We start from the raw sequence: 18806 nt of genomic DNA, 5'->3' as shown, positions 1-18806 counted from the left end.
TGCCATGAAAAAAGAATTCTGTAAAGAAATGTCTTTTCAAAGGAATCTGCCAATAAATATATGAAGAAATAATCAAATGCATTTTGAATCATATTAATAAAATTAAATCAATTAGATACAATTTCTCAAAACTAAAAAATACAAAAAAATGATAATATCTATTTTTATCAGTATATACTTAAGTATGCTTTTATGCTTTTATTTATTTTTAAAAGATTTTATCTATCCATTTGACAGAGAGAGAGAGAGAGCACAAGTAGGCAGAGAGGCAGGCAGATAGAGAGAGAGGAGGAAGCAGGGTCCCCGCCAATCAGAGAGCCCGACCCAGGGCTTGATCCCAGGACCCTGGGATCATGACCCGAGCTGAAGGCAGAGGCTTTAACCCACTGAGCCACCAAGGCACCTCTTAAGTAGGCTTTTAAAATGGGCACAGAAAATCCACTTTGAAACAGAAAACCCACTTTTGGGGTTCTATCATAGGGAAATTATCAGACTTATATCATTAAGAATGCAGATGGATCATTTACATATTTGTACAAAATATTGAAAAGATAGCATCTGACGAAGTACAATATCCATTCATGATAATAATCCTCTGCAAAGTAGGTTTAGAGAAAACATACCTCAACATAACACAGGCCTAATATGAAAAACCCACAGCCAACAGCATACTTAATGGTAGAAAACTGAGAGCTTTTCTCCTACCGTCAGGACCTAGTGGGCAAGGATGTCCACTCTCACCACTTTAATAGAACATAGTATCAGAAGAAATTAGACAACATAAGGAAAAAAAGGGCATCCAAATAAGGAAGTAAACTCTCACCATTTGCAGATGGCATGGAACTACATATAGAAAACCTGAAAGATTCCACCAAAACCTACTGGAACTGATAAATGAATTCAGTAAAGTCACGAGACACAAAATCAATGTACATAAATCTGCTGCATTTCTATATTTCAGTAATGAAACAGCAGAAAGAGAAATTAAGAAAACAGTTGCATTTACAATTGCACCAAAAAAAATAACATATCTAGGAATAAACTTAACCAGAGAGGTGGAAGACCTATGCTCTGAAAACTATAAAGCACTGATAAAAGAAATTCAAAATGATGTAAAGAAATGAGACATTCCATGCTTATGGATTGAGAAAACAAATATTGTTAAAATGTCCATACTACCCAAAGCAATCTACACATTTAATGCAATCCCTACTAAAATACTAACATCATTTTTCACAGAACTAGAACAAACAATCCTAAAACTTGTATGGAACCACAAAAGACCCCAATAGTCAAAACAATCCCGAAAAAAAGAAAAAACCTGGAGGTATCACAATTCCAGATGTCGAGTTATATTATAAAACAATAGTAATTAAAATGGTATGGTACTGGTATTAAAAATAGACATACAGATCAAAAATACATATATAGAACAGAACAGAAAACCCATAAATAAATGCACAATAATACAGTCAATTAACCTTTGACAAAGGAGAAATGAATATAAATAGGAAAATGACAGTCTCTTCAACAAATGGTGTTGGGAAAACTGGACAGCCACATGCAAAAGAATAAAACTGAAAAACATTCTTTCATCATACACAAAAATAAACTCAAAATGGATTAGAGACCTAAATGTAAGACCTGGAATCATAAAAATCCTTTAGGGGAACATGGCAGTAACCTCTCTGACATCAGCCTTATTAGCATCTTTCTAAATATGTCTCCTGAGATGAGAAATAAAAGCAAAAATAAACTGTTGGGACTACATCAAAATTAAAAGTTTTTTGCACAATGAAGAATACAATTAACAAAACTAAAAGACAACCTACTGAACAGGAGAAGATATTTGCAAATGACATATCCCATAAGGGGTTAGTGTTCAAAATATATAAAGAACTAACACAATTTAAGATGAAAAAACAAATAATCCAATTAAAAATGGGCAAAAGACGTGAACAAACATTTCTTCAAAGAAGACATACAGATGGCCACCATACATACGAAAAGAGGCTCAACATCACTAATCATTAGGTAAATACAAATCAAAACTACAATGAGATACCACCTCACACTTGTCAGAATGGCTAAAAGAAACAACACAAAAAACAAATGTTGGTGAGGAGGCAAAGAAAAAGGAACCCTCTTCCTCTGGTGGTTGGAATGCAAACTGGCACATTCACTGTGGAAAACAGTATGGAGGTTCCTCAAAAAACTAAAAATAGAACTACCCTATGATCCAGTAATAGTACTACTAGGTATTTACCCCCCAAATACGAAACACTAATTCAAAGGGATATAAGCACCCCTATGCTTATTGTAGCATTATTTAAAACAGTCAAATTGTGAAAGCAACCCAAATGTCCTTTGATTGATGAATAGATAAGAAAGAAATGGTACATCACACACACACACACACACACACAAAGGAATATCATTCAGCCATAAAATGAGTGAAATTTTGCCATTTGCAACAAAAGGGATAGAATTAGAGAGCACAATGTTAAGTGAAATAAATCAGTCAGAGAAAGACAAATACCATACGATCTCACTCATATGTGGAATTTAAGAAACAAAACAAACAAGCAAAGGGAAAAAAAGAGAGAGAGAGAGAGAGAGAGAAATCAAGAAACAGACTCTTAACTATAGAGAACAAACTGATGGTTATAAGAAGGTACCTAGGTGGGGGATGAGGATTAAAGAGTACACTTACCATAATCAAAAAAAATTTTTTAAAAAAGAATAAAATGATAACAATTTTTAAAAAGCTAGAAATAATAATAATTTGACCAATAATTAGGAGTTGATTTTAATAAAATGGTACAACCAGATAGAATAGATAGAACTGCTGAAAATGGAAACTTGAAGATTATTTATTGACAGTGAAATATATTTGGCAGGTATATTGCTAAGAGAAAAGCAGGCTATACAGTGATATTATGAATAACCCTATTCTAATTATGTATTCATGGATAGGTGTGTATAATAAGGAGGCAGAAAAAATCTGGAAGAATTGACTGACAAAGTTACACATGTTCTCTGTGGGTGGCACAATTATGGATGACTTTTCTCCTTTTTATTGCTTTGTTTTGAAATTTTTATGATGTGAGCATGTGTTGCTTAGGTAAAGATGAATTTTATAATGCTTTAAAATTATATCTAGTTGGATGGAGGTACTGAGAATTTATCCTGTCTGTTTACTAAAAGAGGCTCAACCAGATCCAAAAATGCATAAATATAAAAATCTCAAGACTTCAAACATGAGTGAACCATGCTGCCTTTCTGGGGGACCCATTAAACTGATGCATGACATTTCAGAATTACCATCATTATCCACCTTATAAATAGTGACCATCTATTTGCCCAGAAGAAGTAACAATAATTTAATGTTAAAGGATACATTTCCTTCACGGGAAGACATAATTGACAAAGCATTGAGAGACATGACTTCTATTTATTTGCAAGTCCACATAACACAAGGCGGAAAACAAAGATAAAAAAGGACAAAAAGAAAAAGAAAAAGTGACTCACTCTTGTTGTGTAAGCAGCTTCGGGATCATCCTCTAGAACACGTGAAAGTCCAAAATCAGAAACCTTACACACCAAATTACTGTTGATCAAAATGTTACGAGCAGCAAGGTCCCGGTGAACATAACCCATGTCTGAGAGGTACTTCATGCCAGATGCTATCCCGCGAAGCATCCCCACTAGCTGGATGACCGTAAACTGGGCATCGTGTTTCTGAGAAGTAGTTCAAATACACAGTTAAGATGTGTTGCTCTTCCTTAGAGATATACCTTGGTTAAAATCTCACATACTGAACTGTAAAAAGACTGACTATATACATTTTTGTTCTAAGCACTCCAGCCTAACAAGATACGTGAATAAATAGAAATAAAGCTAAAACAAAATAGCACAGTAGCTGCATTACTGAATACTTCATTACAAGGAGGATCCCAATATTCTGACTTCAGATTCAAAATTAGATCTTTCCTGGTCTGTTGGTGACAGACAAACCCCTCAGAAATTTTAAGTTCAGGAACAAGAAAATGAAATGAATACTGTGGCTATTTTAGTTTTACATACTTATTTGATCGAATGTCCACTCTTTCTTCTGGTTTTTCAGATTTTTATTAATTGCTTCAAAGAAGGTGGATGTTACATGTTTAAGTTATCATCATAAATAAATAATTCAGAATTAGAAATATTTACTGAATATTCATTTTCTACTCAGTCTTGAGTTATAGGTCATAAAATGGAAGACAATAAAACACAAAGTCAGAGGTCTGTATTTAGAAAAGTTTCAGTTTACTTGGATTAAAATAGAAATACACGATTTATATGATAAATAGGTAAATAGATATACACATATGGATATACATATGTGCATAAATGCATGTATAGATAGATATAAAATTCCGTGTTTAGTTTTATCTACACAATAACAATTTAAAAGAATATTTATTATAATGGTTTTAATTATCTGATTTGAAAAGTACTTGTTTTTTAAATGCTTGGGAAAATAATTGCTGGTAAAATCTGTATTTGCCTCATGAAAATTAAAATAAATAATTTCTCATTTATAGAAAATTTAAAATTTTTCTCCATGAATGAATTATACTATGCTTTCTGTCTATCTATTTCTATTTTATAACACTGAAAGCATATTAAAGACAGAGATAAAGTCTTTTTTTAACCCTTGCAGTGATTGGTGATTGGCAGTATCTTGTTCCCCATAAAACTTATTTCTTTGAATATTTGCTGAAGCAATCTTTAAAAATAAAATTTCTAAGTTTAAATCATTGAGAATATGTATGGATGCATATATATCACCGAAATGATATCTCTGAATTGAGACTACTTTGGAATTATAAAACTTGCTTATTTTCTGAGATAAAAGCTCTATGTGAGAGAAAGATGGTCTTCTATCTAATAGCAGTCTGAGTTTACTTTAAATGAAGAAAAGAGAATGTTCATCTTACATCAATCAATGTTATTTATGTCTTAATTTAAGGGTCTTTTAGAATTTTCTATTTTAACCAATGTGAATCTCGGCAGTACAAAAAGGCTGAAGAAGATTGCACAAATTTGTTTTAAACATATAAACCATTGGGGCACCTGGGTGGCTCAGTGGGTTAAAGCCTCTGCCTTCGGCTTGGGTCACCATCCCAGGGTCCCAGGATGGAGCATCACATCAGGCTCTCTGCTCAGCAGGGAGCCTGCTTCCCTTCCTCTCTCTGCCTGCCTCTCTGCCTACTTGTGATCTCTGTCTGTCAAATAAATAAATAAAGTCTTTAAAAAAATAAAATAAAAAAAAATAAACCATTAACTTGGGATGCTGCAAGATAAAGATATGATTTTAGTTTTCCTCTTACGATTTAGTTCCCCCAATTTCAGTTTTACTTTAAACTTCGTTATCTAATAACTTGCAAAATATTAGAGGTTGTCTCATATTTTCAGCGATTTATGCATATATGTGTATAGATAGAGGGTTAAGAGATATGGATAGATAGGGATAAGAGATATATGAATATATATAAAATCATCTACTTACACGTAAGAAACTGTCCAAGGAACCATTCTCCATGTATTCTGTGACAATCATAACTGGTTTACCTGGATATATGGTAAATAATAAATTAAACATGATCAGCAGAGTTCAATAAATATCATGTCAGGAATATATATAATACAATTTGATACACTGATGAATTAAAAAATGTAAAAGCTTTCCCTGTCTTCCCAATTTTGCAAAGTTGCAAAAAATATTTAATAGAAATAAAACAAAAAAAATTGAAGAAGATTTGTTTTCCAAACAAGAGGCTATAACTTATTGTATCTCAGTCGGCTTATTTGGCATGGCTTTCTGTGAGCATAAAATATGCCCCCTTTTTTATCTTTAGTTGAATCCTAGCTGATCTACAAAATGAAGTATTTCTGCCTTCCAGCCCAACATAGAGCCAGGATTTCCACAATCATTTATCCTTTGTACAGGTATTTATAGAGCTATGTCCTAGGTGTTCCTTTTTATGCCGGTTAGTCAGAGCAAGTAAATCAAAGTCCCCATCTTCATGGATCCTATATGTGATTTTCATAAAACAAGTCAGATGACTAATTATAACTCTTAAGAATCTGTATTTGATTAACACATTAAAAATGTAAAATCCATGTTTAAAAGGAAAATAAAATTAATATAGCTATTGGCAGTAACTTATAATAACCATTTTAGAAATATGTGCCCTTAAATATAATTAAATCTTTCAATGAGCATTTAACTTTATATAGCACTTATTATGTGCCAGATGCTGGTTTAATTATTCTATATATGATAACTTTTTAAGTATTATCATTTCCATTTTACACATGAGAAAACTAAGATATGTGGAGGGTAATCAACTTACTCAATGTAATACAGCTAATACATAATAAAGCCAAAAGCAGCAACTTGAATCCACTATGCTGTTACTCTTGGAAATTTATACTAAGGGAAACATTTAAAATATGAAAAGCATTAGATACAAGAGTGTTGAGTATACTGTTATATGTATTTACAAATAGAACAAATGTTCAACCATATAACGATTCAGGCAACTGTTGGGTGTCAATTCCATGGATTATTCTGAATTAAAATAACAACTCTGAAGTCTGTGGCATTTTAGATAATTGTCACAGTTTAACGTCATGGGAGCAAATCTGAAAATATAACTCTGTATATATTACAATAGCAACTTGGAAAATAAGTAATGCAAAATGAACAATTCAAAAAGACAAAGAAATATGGAAAATGAATATTTTTATATATAGAAAACGTTAATTTTTGCATGATTAGAATTATGCAACATTACATATCTATACATATATATATTACATACATACATTACACTACTTTATGTTCACACCATCTTGTGCTTTAATGATATATATTATTCCCATTTTATGGTGTCCTTAACTGAAAGCATCGTGGATTTAAGAAACCTGCTGAAGTCACACAATTAGTTCTCCAGCACGTTCCCAACACGGCTATCGCTGATTTTAAAACCTATAGTATTACTACACTATAATTCTCTTCTTTTATTTTTGCTATAATATTGTTTTAAATATAATTCCATCATGTTACAAAAAGAAGGGAAATTGCTTGTCTTCCACGTCTGAAGGACCTGAATCCAGTCTTGACTAAGCACTGCTGAAAGACCTTGAGCAAAAAGCTTTTTTTTTTTTAAATTGATTTTTTCTTATTAACATATAATGTATTATTTGCTTCAGGGGTAAAGGTCTGTGAATCATCAGTGTTACACAATTCACAGCATTCACCATAATACACACCCTCCTCAATGTCCATAATCCAGCCACCCTAGACCTCCCCCACCTCAATTTGTTTCCTGAGATTAAGAGTCTCTTATGGTTTGTCCCCCTCCCTGGTTCTTTTTAACAAACATCAAAACACCCCTCATTGTACTGCACATTTAAGTTTTCCTCATATGTTCCTTCTAAATCATGAAGTTTAGTTTGCCATTCTGATGATAGAAAACAGTTTTCTGAGGAGCCTAGGTTACTCAGTCAGTTAAGTGTCTGCCTTCAGGTCAGGTCATGATCTCAGGGTCCTGGGATGGAGCCCCATGTAAGCCTCCTGCTGAACTGGGAGTCTCCTTCTATCTCTCCCTCTGTCCCTGCCCCCAGCTTGTGCACTTTCTCTCTCTCAAGCAGATAAATAACACCTTTTAAAAAAATAGTTTTCTTTGCTTGCTTTTTCCTTTCATAGGTAAAAAAATCTTAATTCACACTAGCTATGAATTATATGGCTTGGTACTATGAAGGTTATACTTGTTGTATTTAGTATTTGGATGTATCCAAAGCTATAGGTCTTATTTATTAAGAGGTAAAGAAAAATTATTTAAATTCTATAATTTTCAGATAATTTTTATATATGTAACAATTAACTGGTGTACCAATCTGTTTTCCATGAAGGTACTGATTTAATTGTATATTTTGGGTAACATATCATATATATCTAGTTAATCTGGTAATGTCTGAAAAGTCATTAGGCAAAAGCTTAAGCCTCTAGAACTTGCTTCTTCAAAATTCTAATTAAACTTTAGATTTAACAATATTCAGAAAGAAAGGGAAGATTCAACATTTCCTTGGAAACTTCTATCTATCCTGAACTGATCAGTCCAATGCCTAAAAACTGGTCCCAGAGACTGAGCTGAAATTAAAAGAATGGATGAGTGAACAAATGAATGAATGAATGAATGAACTCCTTCATATGCATGTTCTCCATAAATCATTATAATTTTCTATGTTCTTGCCTTAATACCATTCTATGAAGAATAATATGCTAGCAAAATCCAATGCATACAGTAAGTGTAGTCACAGATATTTTGCCTCATACAGCCAACTCTCAACTACAGTGGCCAGTTACCAGGTTTTCATACTACCCAGACCTTTGCTTATCACTCGTTTCCTTCTGGATCCCAGCCTTATGACCATTTCGTTTCTTGTTAGCATGTCTAGTGGAATGTTTGGCAAGGGAAATAAAAGTAGCTGAAAAATCAAACCAGTCAATTAAGCCAAAGCCCCATGATCATTCAGAAATCAGATCAGGCTGCATTTAGCTCTAAAATTTAGACATTTGTAAACACATCAGTTAAGATGGGCAAGTCTGAAAATACGCTTTACATTAAGTTCAAAGATTCAGCAAATCCAAATGTACAGACAAAGAATAAACAGAATCACAAATATTCTACCTTGGAAAGCCTTAATTTCTAAATTTTATTTTTTTAGTATCTAAGTTTCTATTCTACCTTAGTTTCCCTGTGCTTTTGATTATAATAAATAAGGTTAAAGGAAAAGAAATTTTCTGCAATAGTGGTGAGAACTAGTTCTAACACGTATTAAATATAGCTGGAGATTATTTATAAAATATCAGTTCATCTGGACGTGGATGCAATGTGTTTTTCTATCGAGGTTGCATGCTCTCTCATACGTATTTTGATTTAGGAGTGACATTCTCATGTTTTCAAGGGCTTATATTATTCATTACCATCAGAAATCCTAAAGTACATATGAATATTCATAGTAAAACTCAATAAAATTATTGTTGGATGGCTGGCTGAAATGAAACTTCAAAAATAAGCAAAATAAATGTGCAGTGGAATTTCGCTTTTGTTCCTAGGTTGACTCATGAGTATAAATAAAATTATGATCTTTCATAACTAAAGGGTTCAGTGAAGCAAATCAGTCTGTTAAAATCAGTTCATTTCCCCAACTATCCCCAGTGGTTCAGATATATTATTAATCATTGAACCGCTGTTTGATGACACAAGAAATGTAATTTAGAGTATATAAGAATTCCAGGTTCAACATTATGTATTTCACCACAGCCTTTCTAATCACATTTTCTATAAAAAGGACAGGAAAATGTAATAAATACATAGCCATACACAGAGATTTATCTTGCAATTATCAAATAAATGTTGGCTTTAGATTGAAATATTTTCATTCAAACATAAAAAGTATTCATCAATGATAAAAATATTAAAACTTATTGGGGTGCCTGGCTGGCTTAGTCAGTAGAGCATACAACTCTTCATCTTGGGATTGTAAGTTTGAACCCCACACTGGATATAGAGAGTACTTAAAATTTTTTTAAAAAAAATTATTGAGGGGCAACTGGGTGGCTCATTCGGTTTACTGACTGACTCAATTTCAGCTCAGGCTGTGATCTCAGGGTGCTGGGATCAAGCCCCATGTGGGGCGCCAGACTCAGCATGGTCTGCTTGAGATTTTCACCCTCTCCTTCAGCCCCTCCCCCCACTTGTTCCTGTGCTCGCTCTTTCAAATAAATAAATCTTTAAAAAATTATTGAAATTTAATTCATTTTCAAAGGAAATGCTATTATTTCCTACTACCAGTAATTGTATCTCACATACTCTATGTCTCATTTCCAAAAAATTAAAACACATTCCAATACATGAGTTGGTATATAAAATCAAAATCTTTGACCTTAGCAGCCAGCGCTCATGATTAATATGTAATCAGAATCAGGATGGAAGCAAAAAAGCATACACAGCAGGAGGTAAACTGAAAGAAAAAATTGACAAATATGCTTTATTATTCCCAGGAAAAAAGACCGGAATCATCTTTGATTGGAAATAAAATGCTTTGGTTTTAGATTTTCATGTACTGTACCTAACTAGCTGATTGAACTTAGAGTATTTTCTGTGGTTTACTATTAAATCATATAAAAATACAGGACAATATTTTCCAAATTCCATTTTAATCAAGACATTATTCATTTTAAGAATGATCCCTATTAGGATGCTTGGGCAGCTCAGCTGCTTAAGCATCAGACTCTTGATTTCGGCTCAGGTCATGATCTCAGAGTCCTGAGACAGAACCATGTATGGCTCCAGGCTCAGTGTGGAGTCTGCTTGTCCCTCTCTCCCTACTCCTCTGCTCCTTTGCCAACTCTCTCTCTCTCACACACATAAATAAAATATTTTTTAAAAAGTGCCCCCTATCACACCCACTGGTCTATAAATTAATGAGGGCAGGGGCCAACTCTGTGTTGTATGTAGTTCTAAAACCAGCACCGAGCACAGTGCCAGTTAAAACTGACCACATGTCTATCATTTCAGGGTGCCTAAGGATAGTCTCTCTCTTCAAAATCAGGCTAAGAAACACATTCTCCAAGTCTTCCTTACCAACCATACTCCAATCTTAGTACACTGAATGCTTTATGTTCAGTTACTTTACACTTTTAAATTTTATTTGTGTTTAATTCAAAACAAAATTTTATAGTTTTAAAAACAGGAACAGCTGAAAAATATAGCATAGGCTATACAGCCAACAATATACCATCCACTTAAAACTAATATATCGTTGTATATCAACTATACTTCAAAAAAAAAGACAGGAATGATATTTCTACTCTTCCTTATTCTATTCAAAGGTGGTTTGAAAATAAGTGCAGTAACAATTAATAAATATGTAATCTGAATGTGCTCAGTTTGATTTTGCAAGGACAGCTTGTATTTTTTTCCCTTTTCAATCTTTCTACATTTTATTTATTTTCTTGTCTTTTTGCAAAAATTAAGACCTTGTGTATGATAATGAATTGAATTGATAATACCAGGATTCTCATTTCTACTTTAAGATAAATGCTTTTCATGTTTTACTACTGAATACAATGTTGTAGGTTTTTGTTTTGTTTTGTTTGTTTTCTGGTTTTTTACATACATTTATCAGACATACATATTTCCATGTAGGATGTGCTGAGAAAAATTTTTAAAGTAAAATGTTTATTTTCGGTATCTATCGAGATTGACTTTTTCTTTTCTATCTATGTTGTGAATTTCTAGAATGATTTAATAGCAAACCAACTTTGCATTCTTGGAATAAACTAAACTTGAGCATTATATAGTATCTTTTTTGATAAAATTATTAACTATGGCTTTATAATTATTCTAATGTTACTGAATTTTTGTTTATGCATTGCAGTTTTTTTCCCCCTCTGAAAATATTCTTGTATGATTTGGTGTCAAGATATCCTCAGCCTCATGAGTTAGGGATGTTTCTTTTTCTCACTTTTTGCAAGAATTTGTGTCTGATTAGAATTATACAGACAGTTATTAAACAAGTGTATAATTATAGTTCTTCCTTTAGGAGAGTTATTGTATATTTAAAAATTTAAAATTGATCTTTGGGCAGATGTAAATCATGCTCTAACAAATGTTGTTAAGTTGCATTTAACCTTTCAAAAATATCATAAACCTATCTAAATGGGGAAAACACACAAAAACAATTTCTTTTTTAAATTCAAATATGGCCAATTCAACCAAAAAATATAAATGGCCAATGTTGAAGAAATAAGGAAAATTCTTAAATGTGTAAAAATAGCATTCCCTGTCTTATTTTTTTCTCCAATATATTTGAAAGATTTTCCTAATTTCATTGTTGTGGACACTTGGATAGAGATGTTTTCAACTCCTTTCTCAAATTAGTCATGAACGCAAGAGAACTTGTGTCATCAGAGTTTATTCTAACAAACTATTTCTATAAATTATTAATAAAATAAATATAAGATGTATAGTCTATTTTGAATATTACAGTACCCTTGAGATAAGTGCAGAAGAACACTTTCAGAGAGAAGCAAACAGGACATAGCAAGAAACTGGCATTGTCACCACAGAATGACATTTTATTTCAGCAATATTTTTATCATATGTGCAGGAGATAGAAAGGTGCAAATAAATGACAAAACCTTTGTTGTAAAGTGAACACTCACATCAGTATAGAATGTTTTAATTATGAGAAACTGTCCTAATGTTCTGCTTACTGTATTCCTTAATGAAAAGTTACAGTTACATCAATTATTATTATTTTTTCTAATTTTCAGAAAATAAGCCCTCCCAAATACCAACAAAACCACATCAACCTTATCTAATATAATTCCTTCTATTTCACTAGGTAAAAAATGGCCAATGTGGGTCTTCTTGAAGTATGAACATCATTTGACTAATGGTGTGATGGCAGAAATATCAAACATTTGCTAAAAACAAGTTCCATCTTTTTGAACTTCAACTAAAATTGATAACACATGTTAGTACCAAATTCTGAGCAGAGACTGTGCCCCCAGCTTTCTGCTACTTTGAAGATCAGAGACTCTCTCACCTTCTCTTGTTTAAGACCATCAAGCTCAAAACTTATTACAATTGTTTATGGTTCAATTCAAATAAATGGAAATATAATGACTGAATAAAGGGCTTTCTCTAAATGACTTGAAAATGATACTTTATAACAGATGTAGTGGTTCAAACATATAATTAATAGAAATATTAAGAAGAATTATTATTGAGCAAAACAAAAGGAATTGCTTTCAATAATTTTTTTCTATACAGCCAAGATTAATTAATAAATTCTCAAACTTACCAGGAGTAATAATTTAGATTTTCATAGCTCTATTTCACTTAACAAAATATATTCCTATATAATCTTATTTGACCTTTAAGGTATCTGGAAATAGTGAAGTAGAACTGCTATTCTGAATCACAAGGGAAGACAATGAGTCTCTGTGAGTGCTTTGATTTGCCACAGGACTCACAACCAGTTGAGTTGAATCAAAACTCGAACTCTGACCCTCTAATTCTTAATCCAGATACTGATATAATTGGTTTTCTTTTTTAAACACAATTTTGCTTATTAAATTATAAGCTATGCATCACTTGTGTGTGTGTGTTTATGAACTTTGCAATTAGATTGTTTTAGAAGTCACATATTCCCAGGAAACAAAGAAAATAATAGCAGTGGATGAATAACTTCTGGTGACAAAATTGCCTTATTTATATGATAAATGAAACATATTAACTTCATTTTAAGGCATTTCTATTTCCTCTCAGATGTTATAGGGTACCAGACTTAGAGCTTTTAAATATGCCAGAAGTTCAAAATCTAATCTAGGTCTGCTACTCTATTATATTTGTACTATACAAGATGACTGGGATCTATATAGTCAGATTTGGCAGTCTTTTACATGCTTATTTGACCAGGGAGATTTATCAAATTTAGAACTTTCACCCCAAAAATAAGGCAGTTGTAATTCACATTAGAATGTTATAAAATCAGACTTCAATAAGGCATTTAATGTGTAATACCTATGATTTTAAAATTATTTTTTCCTTAATGCATTATTTTTCTGCAGTTTGATCTTGGGTATTGTTTTATGGATTTTTTTTGTCAGCTGGCCATAATTCATATTTGATTATTTCATTTTTATATTTAAAGAAAACTTGCCATTAATAATTATGGTTTAATGTTGCTCATCATTCAGTGAATGAATTTATAGGTAATAGCTAGCAAAATAAAACAGGTCATTTTCAATAATTTATTAACACTGGAAACCAAAAAGTCAATTTACATTTGATAAAATATAAGAGCCTATCAATAAACAAATATTTATTTTGATAGTCCCTTTATCTCATTCTTTATTAAGTTTGGGGGTTGGAGAAGTTAGGTGATAGACAATTCTGCCCATGCTAAAATATGATGATGTTGGGGCACCTGGGTGGCTCAGTGGGGTAAGCCTCTGCCTTCGGCTCAGGTCATGATCTCAGGGTCCTGGGATCGAGTCCCGCACCAGGCTCTCTGCTTGGCAGGGAGCCTGCTTCCTCCTCTCTCTCTCTGCCTGCCTCTCTGCCTACTTGTGATTTCTCTCTGTCAAATAAATAAATAAAATCTTTAAAAAAAAATAAAATAAAATATGATGATGTTTTCCATCACTCCCTGACTGATGCAAGCAGTTATATAGTTGCACTTCCTTGAAGCATGTGTTCAATTTAATGAACCAACACCAAAGAAAGACCTATAGGTAGAAGATATTGCTCTTTTTTCATTCAATCAATCAATCAATCAATCAATATTTTTTAATTCCTTAACATTGGTAAGTTAAGAACCTAGTATGATCCAGTTTCTATTTTCATCACTCCTTAAAAATAACATGGACTCTTTCCCTTTATGAGCGTTCACATTTTGTTTTAGGTATTAAGGGTTATTAATTCTTTCCAGAAAATTTTTTAGGCTTGAGGGATTTCTTGCTATGATCGGATTATTAGAGAAATTTTAAAAAATCAAGATATAAAAGAAGAAGTAGAATACAAAATGAAAATTAGAAACTCATTTTTGTCCATTGTTAGGGACAAAAGGTAAAACCAACAGACCAAGTTTCCAATGCTATCTCCAGGAATTTCTATTTAGATAAGCTGCTTGCTCTTTACAGGTATCATTTGTTCAAATGCAAATGGAATTATTGTATCTAATTCACAGGGTAGTGATAATAATGAAATGACATCCATAGTACAATGTTGGCATACGATAGTCAACTCATAAAGAATATCTTATGAAAAAAACCTTATGAAAATTAAGTTAAAAGGAAAATGGCTATACAAGTGCAAATGAGTTTCCTCCCCAAGGGGTGTGCTCGAGATCTGAAGAACAACCACTTGGTGAGGATGATATAAAGGGGAATAAATGGCTAATTGATTATTAAAATCCCAGTGAGACATAATTCTTAATTCTATAGGCATTAAGTAATATGGTCTTGCCCTGGAGGAACAAGGGATTTGAACATTTTCCCAGTATTACTACTACTAACAGTGTTTTTATTATTAATTAAAAAAATAGTTAAAAAATGCTCTTCATTGGAAAATATTTCAGAGTTACTACTAGTATGGCCTAATATTTAGGAGTACAAAGGGAAACATGCTTCTTACCATACTTAATATGGGCTTACAGTTTATGGTTTAGTTCTACATTACTCAGTTCCTAATCCCATTTCTTATATAAGAAAACTCCAAAGGAAATCAAAGTACATTTCAATTATACCATGCTCTTGTGAGAAAGGAACTGCCTTTTTAGTCACACTAAGATGAGAATAGGTATTAGTGCCATTTGGAAAGTGCTCCATGTAATGTTAAAGAAAAATATCATTGTGAAAAATATAATGTGTAATGTCTGTTGGTAACCATAGAATATGTAAATGTGGTGCCAATGAATTATCCCCTAAAGGATGCCAAATTTCCTGCCATATGTTGTCTTTCGCTCTAAGTAGTTTGCTGCCAATTGAGCTTATTCTTCATCCTGTGCTCTAAAATCTTGAGGAAAAAAAAAAAAATCCTAGAACATTCTCAAGAGGTTTTCATTGGTACTGGAGCCAAAAATCACATACCTGCCTCACGGGATTCCTTTTGAGTCCGGCTGGAGAAACTATCATGAAAATAAGTTCAGATCTCTATCATGGGCAGTGAGCCAGAGTTTCCCCAGACCAGTCAAAAATCCATCTGGGACTCTAGATTAGAATTATTTGAAATCCACAGAGAACGAGGAAAAGGCCTAGGGTCTAATGTGATCCCAATCTTTACAGCTCAGAAGCAGTCCCCATACTCCCATAATTTTCCTAAAATCAAGGGAGTAAAGATTTGGAAATTTAACTGAAACTGGTGAACAGTAAAAGAAAAGGCAGCTAGCTGGGAGTTCCCAGCAATTCCTGTCAAAATTGAGTCATTGTTTTTCCTTGTTACTCTACATAACAGAGACTTCTCCACAATTCACTTCTTAACTGTCTTTTCATCAGTATGTCTTAATACAGACCAATTTTTTTTTAGCTCCCATTTTTTTCCTATTTTTAAAGATCTAGAATAGCACTTTCAATATAAAACTCCTTAAATATCTTCGCTCTTTTGTCAAAGAAAGACATGTTAACCCCAAACTAGTCTTTCTGTTAAGACTGACTGACTGATGTAAAAAAAAATAATCAAAAATCAAAATTCTTTAATGATTGAGTTTAGTTTTAAATAACCTCTGCTCAACACAGGCAAAAGTCTGTCTTTTGACTTGACTTACTCTTAGTAACAACTCCCTCTAGTCGAATGATGTTGGGATGGTCAAACTGTCCCATAATGCTTGCTTCTCCCAGGAAGTCTCTCCTCTGCTTTTCTGTGTAGCCCACCTTCAGGGTTTTGATGGCCACTGAAATCTCTTTTTTTGAAGGAAGCTTTAAGCGACCACTGCACACTTCTCCAAATTCACCTGTTAGGAGAACAGAACCACAACAGAAGGTAAGGAATTATATAATAAAAAGGTATCAGTAAAGAGTATCTCTTTCCCCTCAATAATCCCATTCAACATATTTACACCTTTGACCCACAAGATGTACGCTGTAGGCTTTCAACTTATTTCAGAAGACGGTAATCAGAGACTCCCTAAGAAACTTCAGGGCATCCACACCCTATGGAAAATGGACCTTGTAAGTGGCCTCATACATTTTCAAGTACCACATTGTGATAATAAAATATGAAAGAACCAGAGGAAAGTTGAACGCTATATCTAATAGGGTTTTAACTCCTTATTCTCATAGCTACCATTTCCTGAGGATGATCAGCAGACCAACACAGATATTATGGGTTGAGCAACAGATTAAATTTCAGATGTTTCCAGCCATTCTGTCATTACTAAGAGAATCAGTTTAGTGATATACTCAGACTCTCTGAAAATGAGAACAGAAGCATCTGCTACCAATTCATTTTATTGGAGTATTGGCCTGTTGCATTACTGACATACTAAGTTGTAAAATTCTCTGAGCTTCTGGAAGGAAGAAGAAAATACTAGTATCAAAAAAAAGGTAATAATCTTTTCTATAGAATCACTATAAATATTTTCTTTGATTCAATATCTCCAATAAAAAACTTGTCTTAAATGCATGATTAATCCAAAATCTACTAAATATGGAGTGTTGCTGACTTTTAAATAGTCTAAGCCAACTAATATAAAACTGCCTAGAACTAGCTGTGGTGCTAACTTCATATATATTGTTATTGAGAAGATTTACCCATAACTGTTTCATCATATTTTGAGCTTCCTGAGGGTAGACATTCTTTACATTCATTTCTCTGACCCACTGCTTGCCATGGTAATTACCACCAAATAGTGCCACCCATAGAACATTCCTTGTTCATAGAGGAAATCTTAATATTATGTGGATTTGTACAATACCTTAAAATGTGTTTTCTTTTTAAATATCAAATGAAAGATTTTTCTGAAAAGGTTTAATTACATTGTTAGGGTATCTATGGAATGGAAGAGCATTCTTGGTCCAGCCTTCTCACTGTGAGTTTTTGTACAAGCTCCATGCCCCATGGCTCAGCCAGAGAAAAGATGTCAAGAAGTGAGATGTTTCTTTCCTATATTTTGTTTAAGCAAGTGGTCCAACCCACAAAAGCAGCAGATTATCCTATTGATTTACCAGCTGCATTACTAGGAACGACTCGCTTCTCTCCAGGAAGCTCTAACCTCCCCCAGATTTGACCCTTTCTTGGGAATCCAGTTTCCAAACTGGTGGTTTTTGGAATCACTGTTTCCAAAACAATGACTTATGCTGTAACTGATCAGCTTCATTTAACGTCCAAAAGCAGTTAATTACACATTTTTTAATAAATACTCATCAATTGGCAACAGTGTGACAAGACACATTGAAAAACACAGAGTTATAATACTAAATAAGACAGATCTCATAAGAATTCTTCCCTTTGAGGGAGTATAGAGAAGATAGTGGTATCTGTAGCTAGAGTGTTCTTTCAGATTACAGGGAGAATCAGAGGCAGAATTTGAGAACATTCATAGACTTTTTGAAATCCAAAGTAAAATATGTCATTATAGAGTGTATTCGGGGGAGAAGTTACGATGCAAAGTAAACCATTGTTAGAATATGTAAGCACGAGTAAAGGCTGCAGGGAGTGGCTCAATGGTCTACCTTCTGCTCAGGTCATGATCTTGGGTTCCTGGGATCCAGCCCTGAGTTGGGCTCCCTGCCCGTGGGGAGTCTGCTGCTTCTCCTTCTGCACCCCCCCCCCTTGTGTGCACGCATGCGATGCGCTCTCTCTTTTGCATGTGCATACACGCAGAAATATATATATATATATAAGAATTAGCATTCCTTTCATGATACTGGGTTATTAGAACATTTCCAAAGTGCTCCAGTTCACGTTGTGTAAACATTAATTTTGAGTAAACCATAAGGGATCATCCACAATAAGCTTTAATTTTCTCTAATTTCTGCCATTATCATAAGCCAATATGCTGTAATGCATCACGTTTTAAATTTTGATGTTATCATCACTTATTCTAGGCAATAAATCACTTGTCAACAGATTGCAGGACAGACAGTACAGAACTGTGGACAGAGTATGGATTCTAGGGTCTAATTGCCTTGGTAACCTCTTAGCCATGTGATTTTAAGCAAGCATCTTAACCTCTCT

At 33.3% G+C, this 18806-nt stretch overlaps 1 protein-coding gene across 2 annotated transcripts in view; it reads right to left on the bottom strand.

Annotated features, from left to right (window-relative positions):
- EPHA3 (EPH receptor A3) overlaps positions 1-18806 on the bottom strand; it is a gene marked incomplete at both ends in the record, with an annotated part of 354839 nt that overhangs the window by 36524 nt on the left and 299509 nt on the right. For both annotated transcript variants that reach the window (XM_080797891.1, XM_080797892.1), the window contains 3 exons: positions 3532-3741; positions 5555-5616; positions 16396-16581. In XM_080797891.1, the coding sequence (XP_080654017.1) occupies positions 3532-3741; positions 5555-5616; positions 16396-16581 (458 nt within the window). The remainder of the gene's footprint in view (positions 1-3531; positions 3742-5554; positions 5617-16395; positions 16582-18806) is intronic.

Source organism: Martes martes, assembly GCF_963455335.1.
Source record: "Martes martes genome assembly, chromosome: 1".
Classification (NCBI taxonomy): Eukaryota; Metazoa; Chordata; class Mammalia; order Carnivora; family Mustelidae; genus Martes; species Martes martes.
This window is presented reverse-complemented; position numbering and strand designations above follow the sequence as displayed.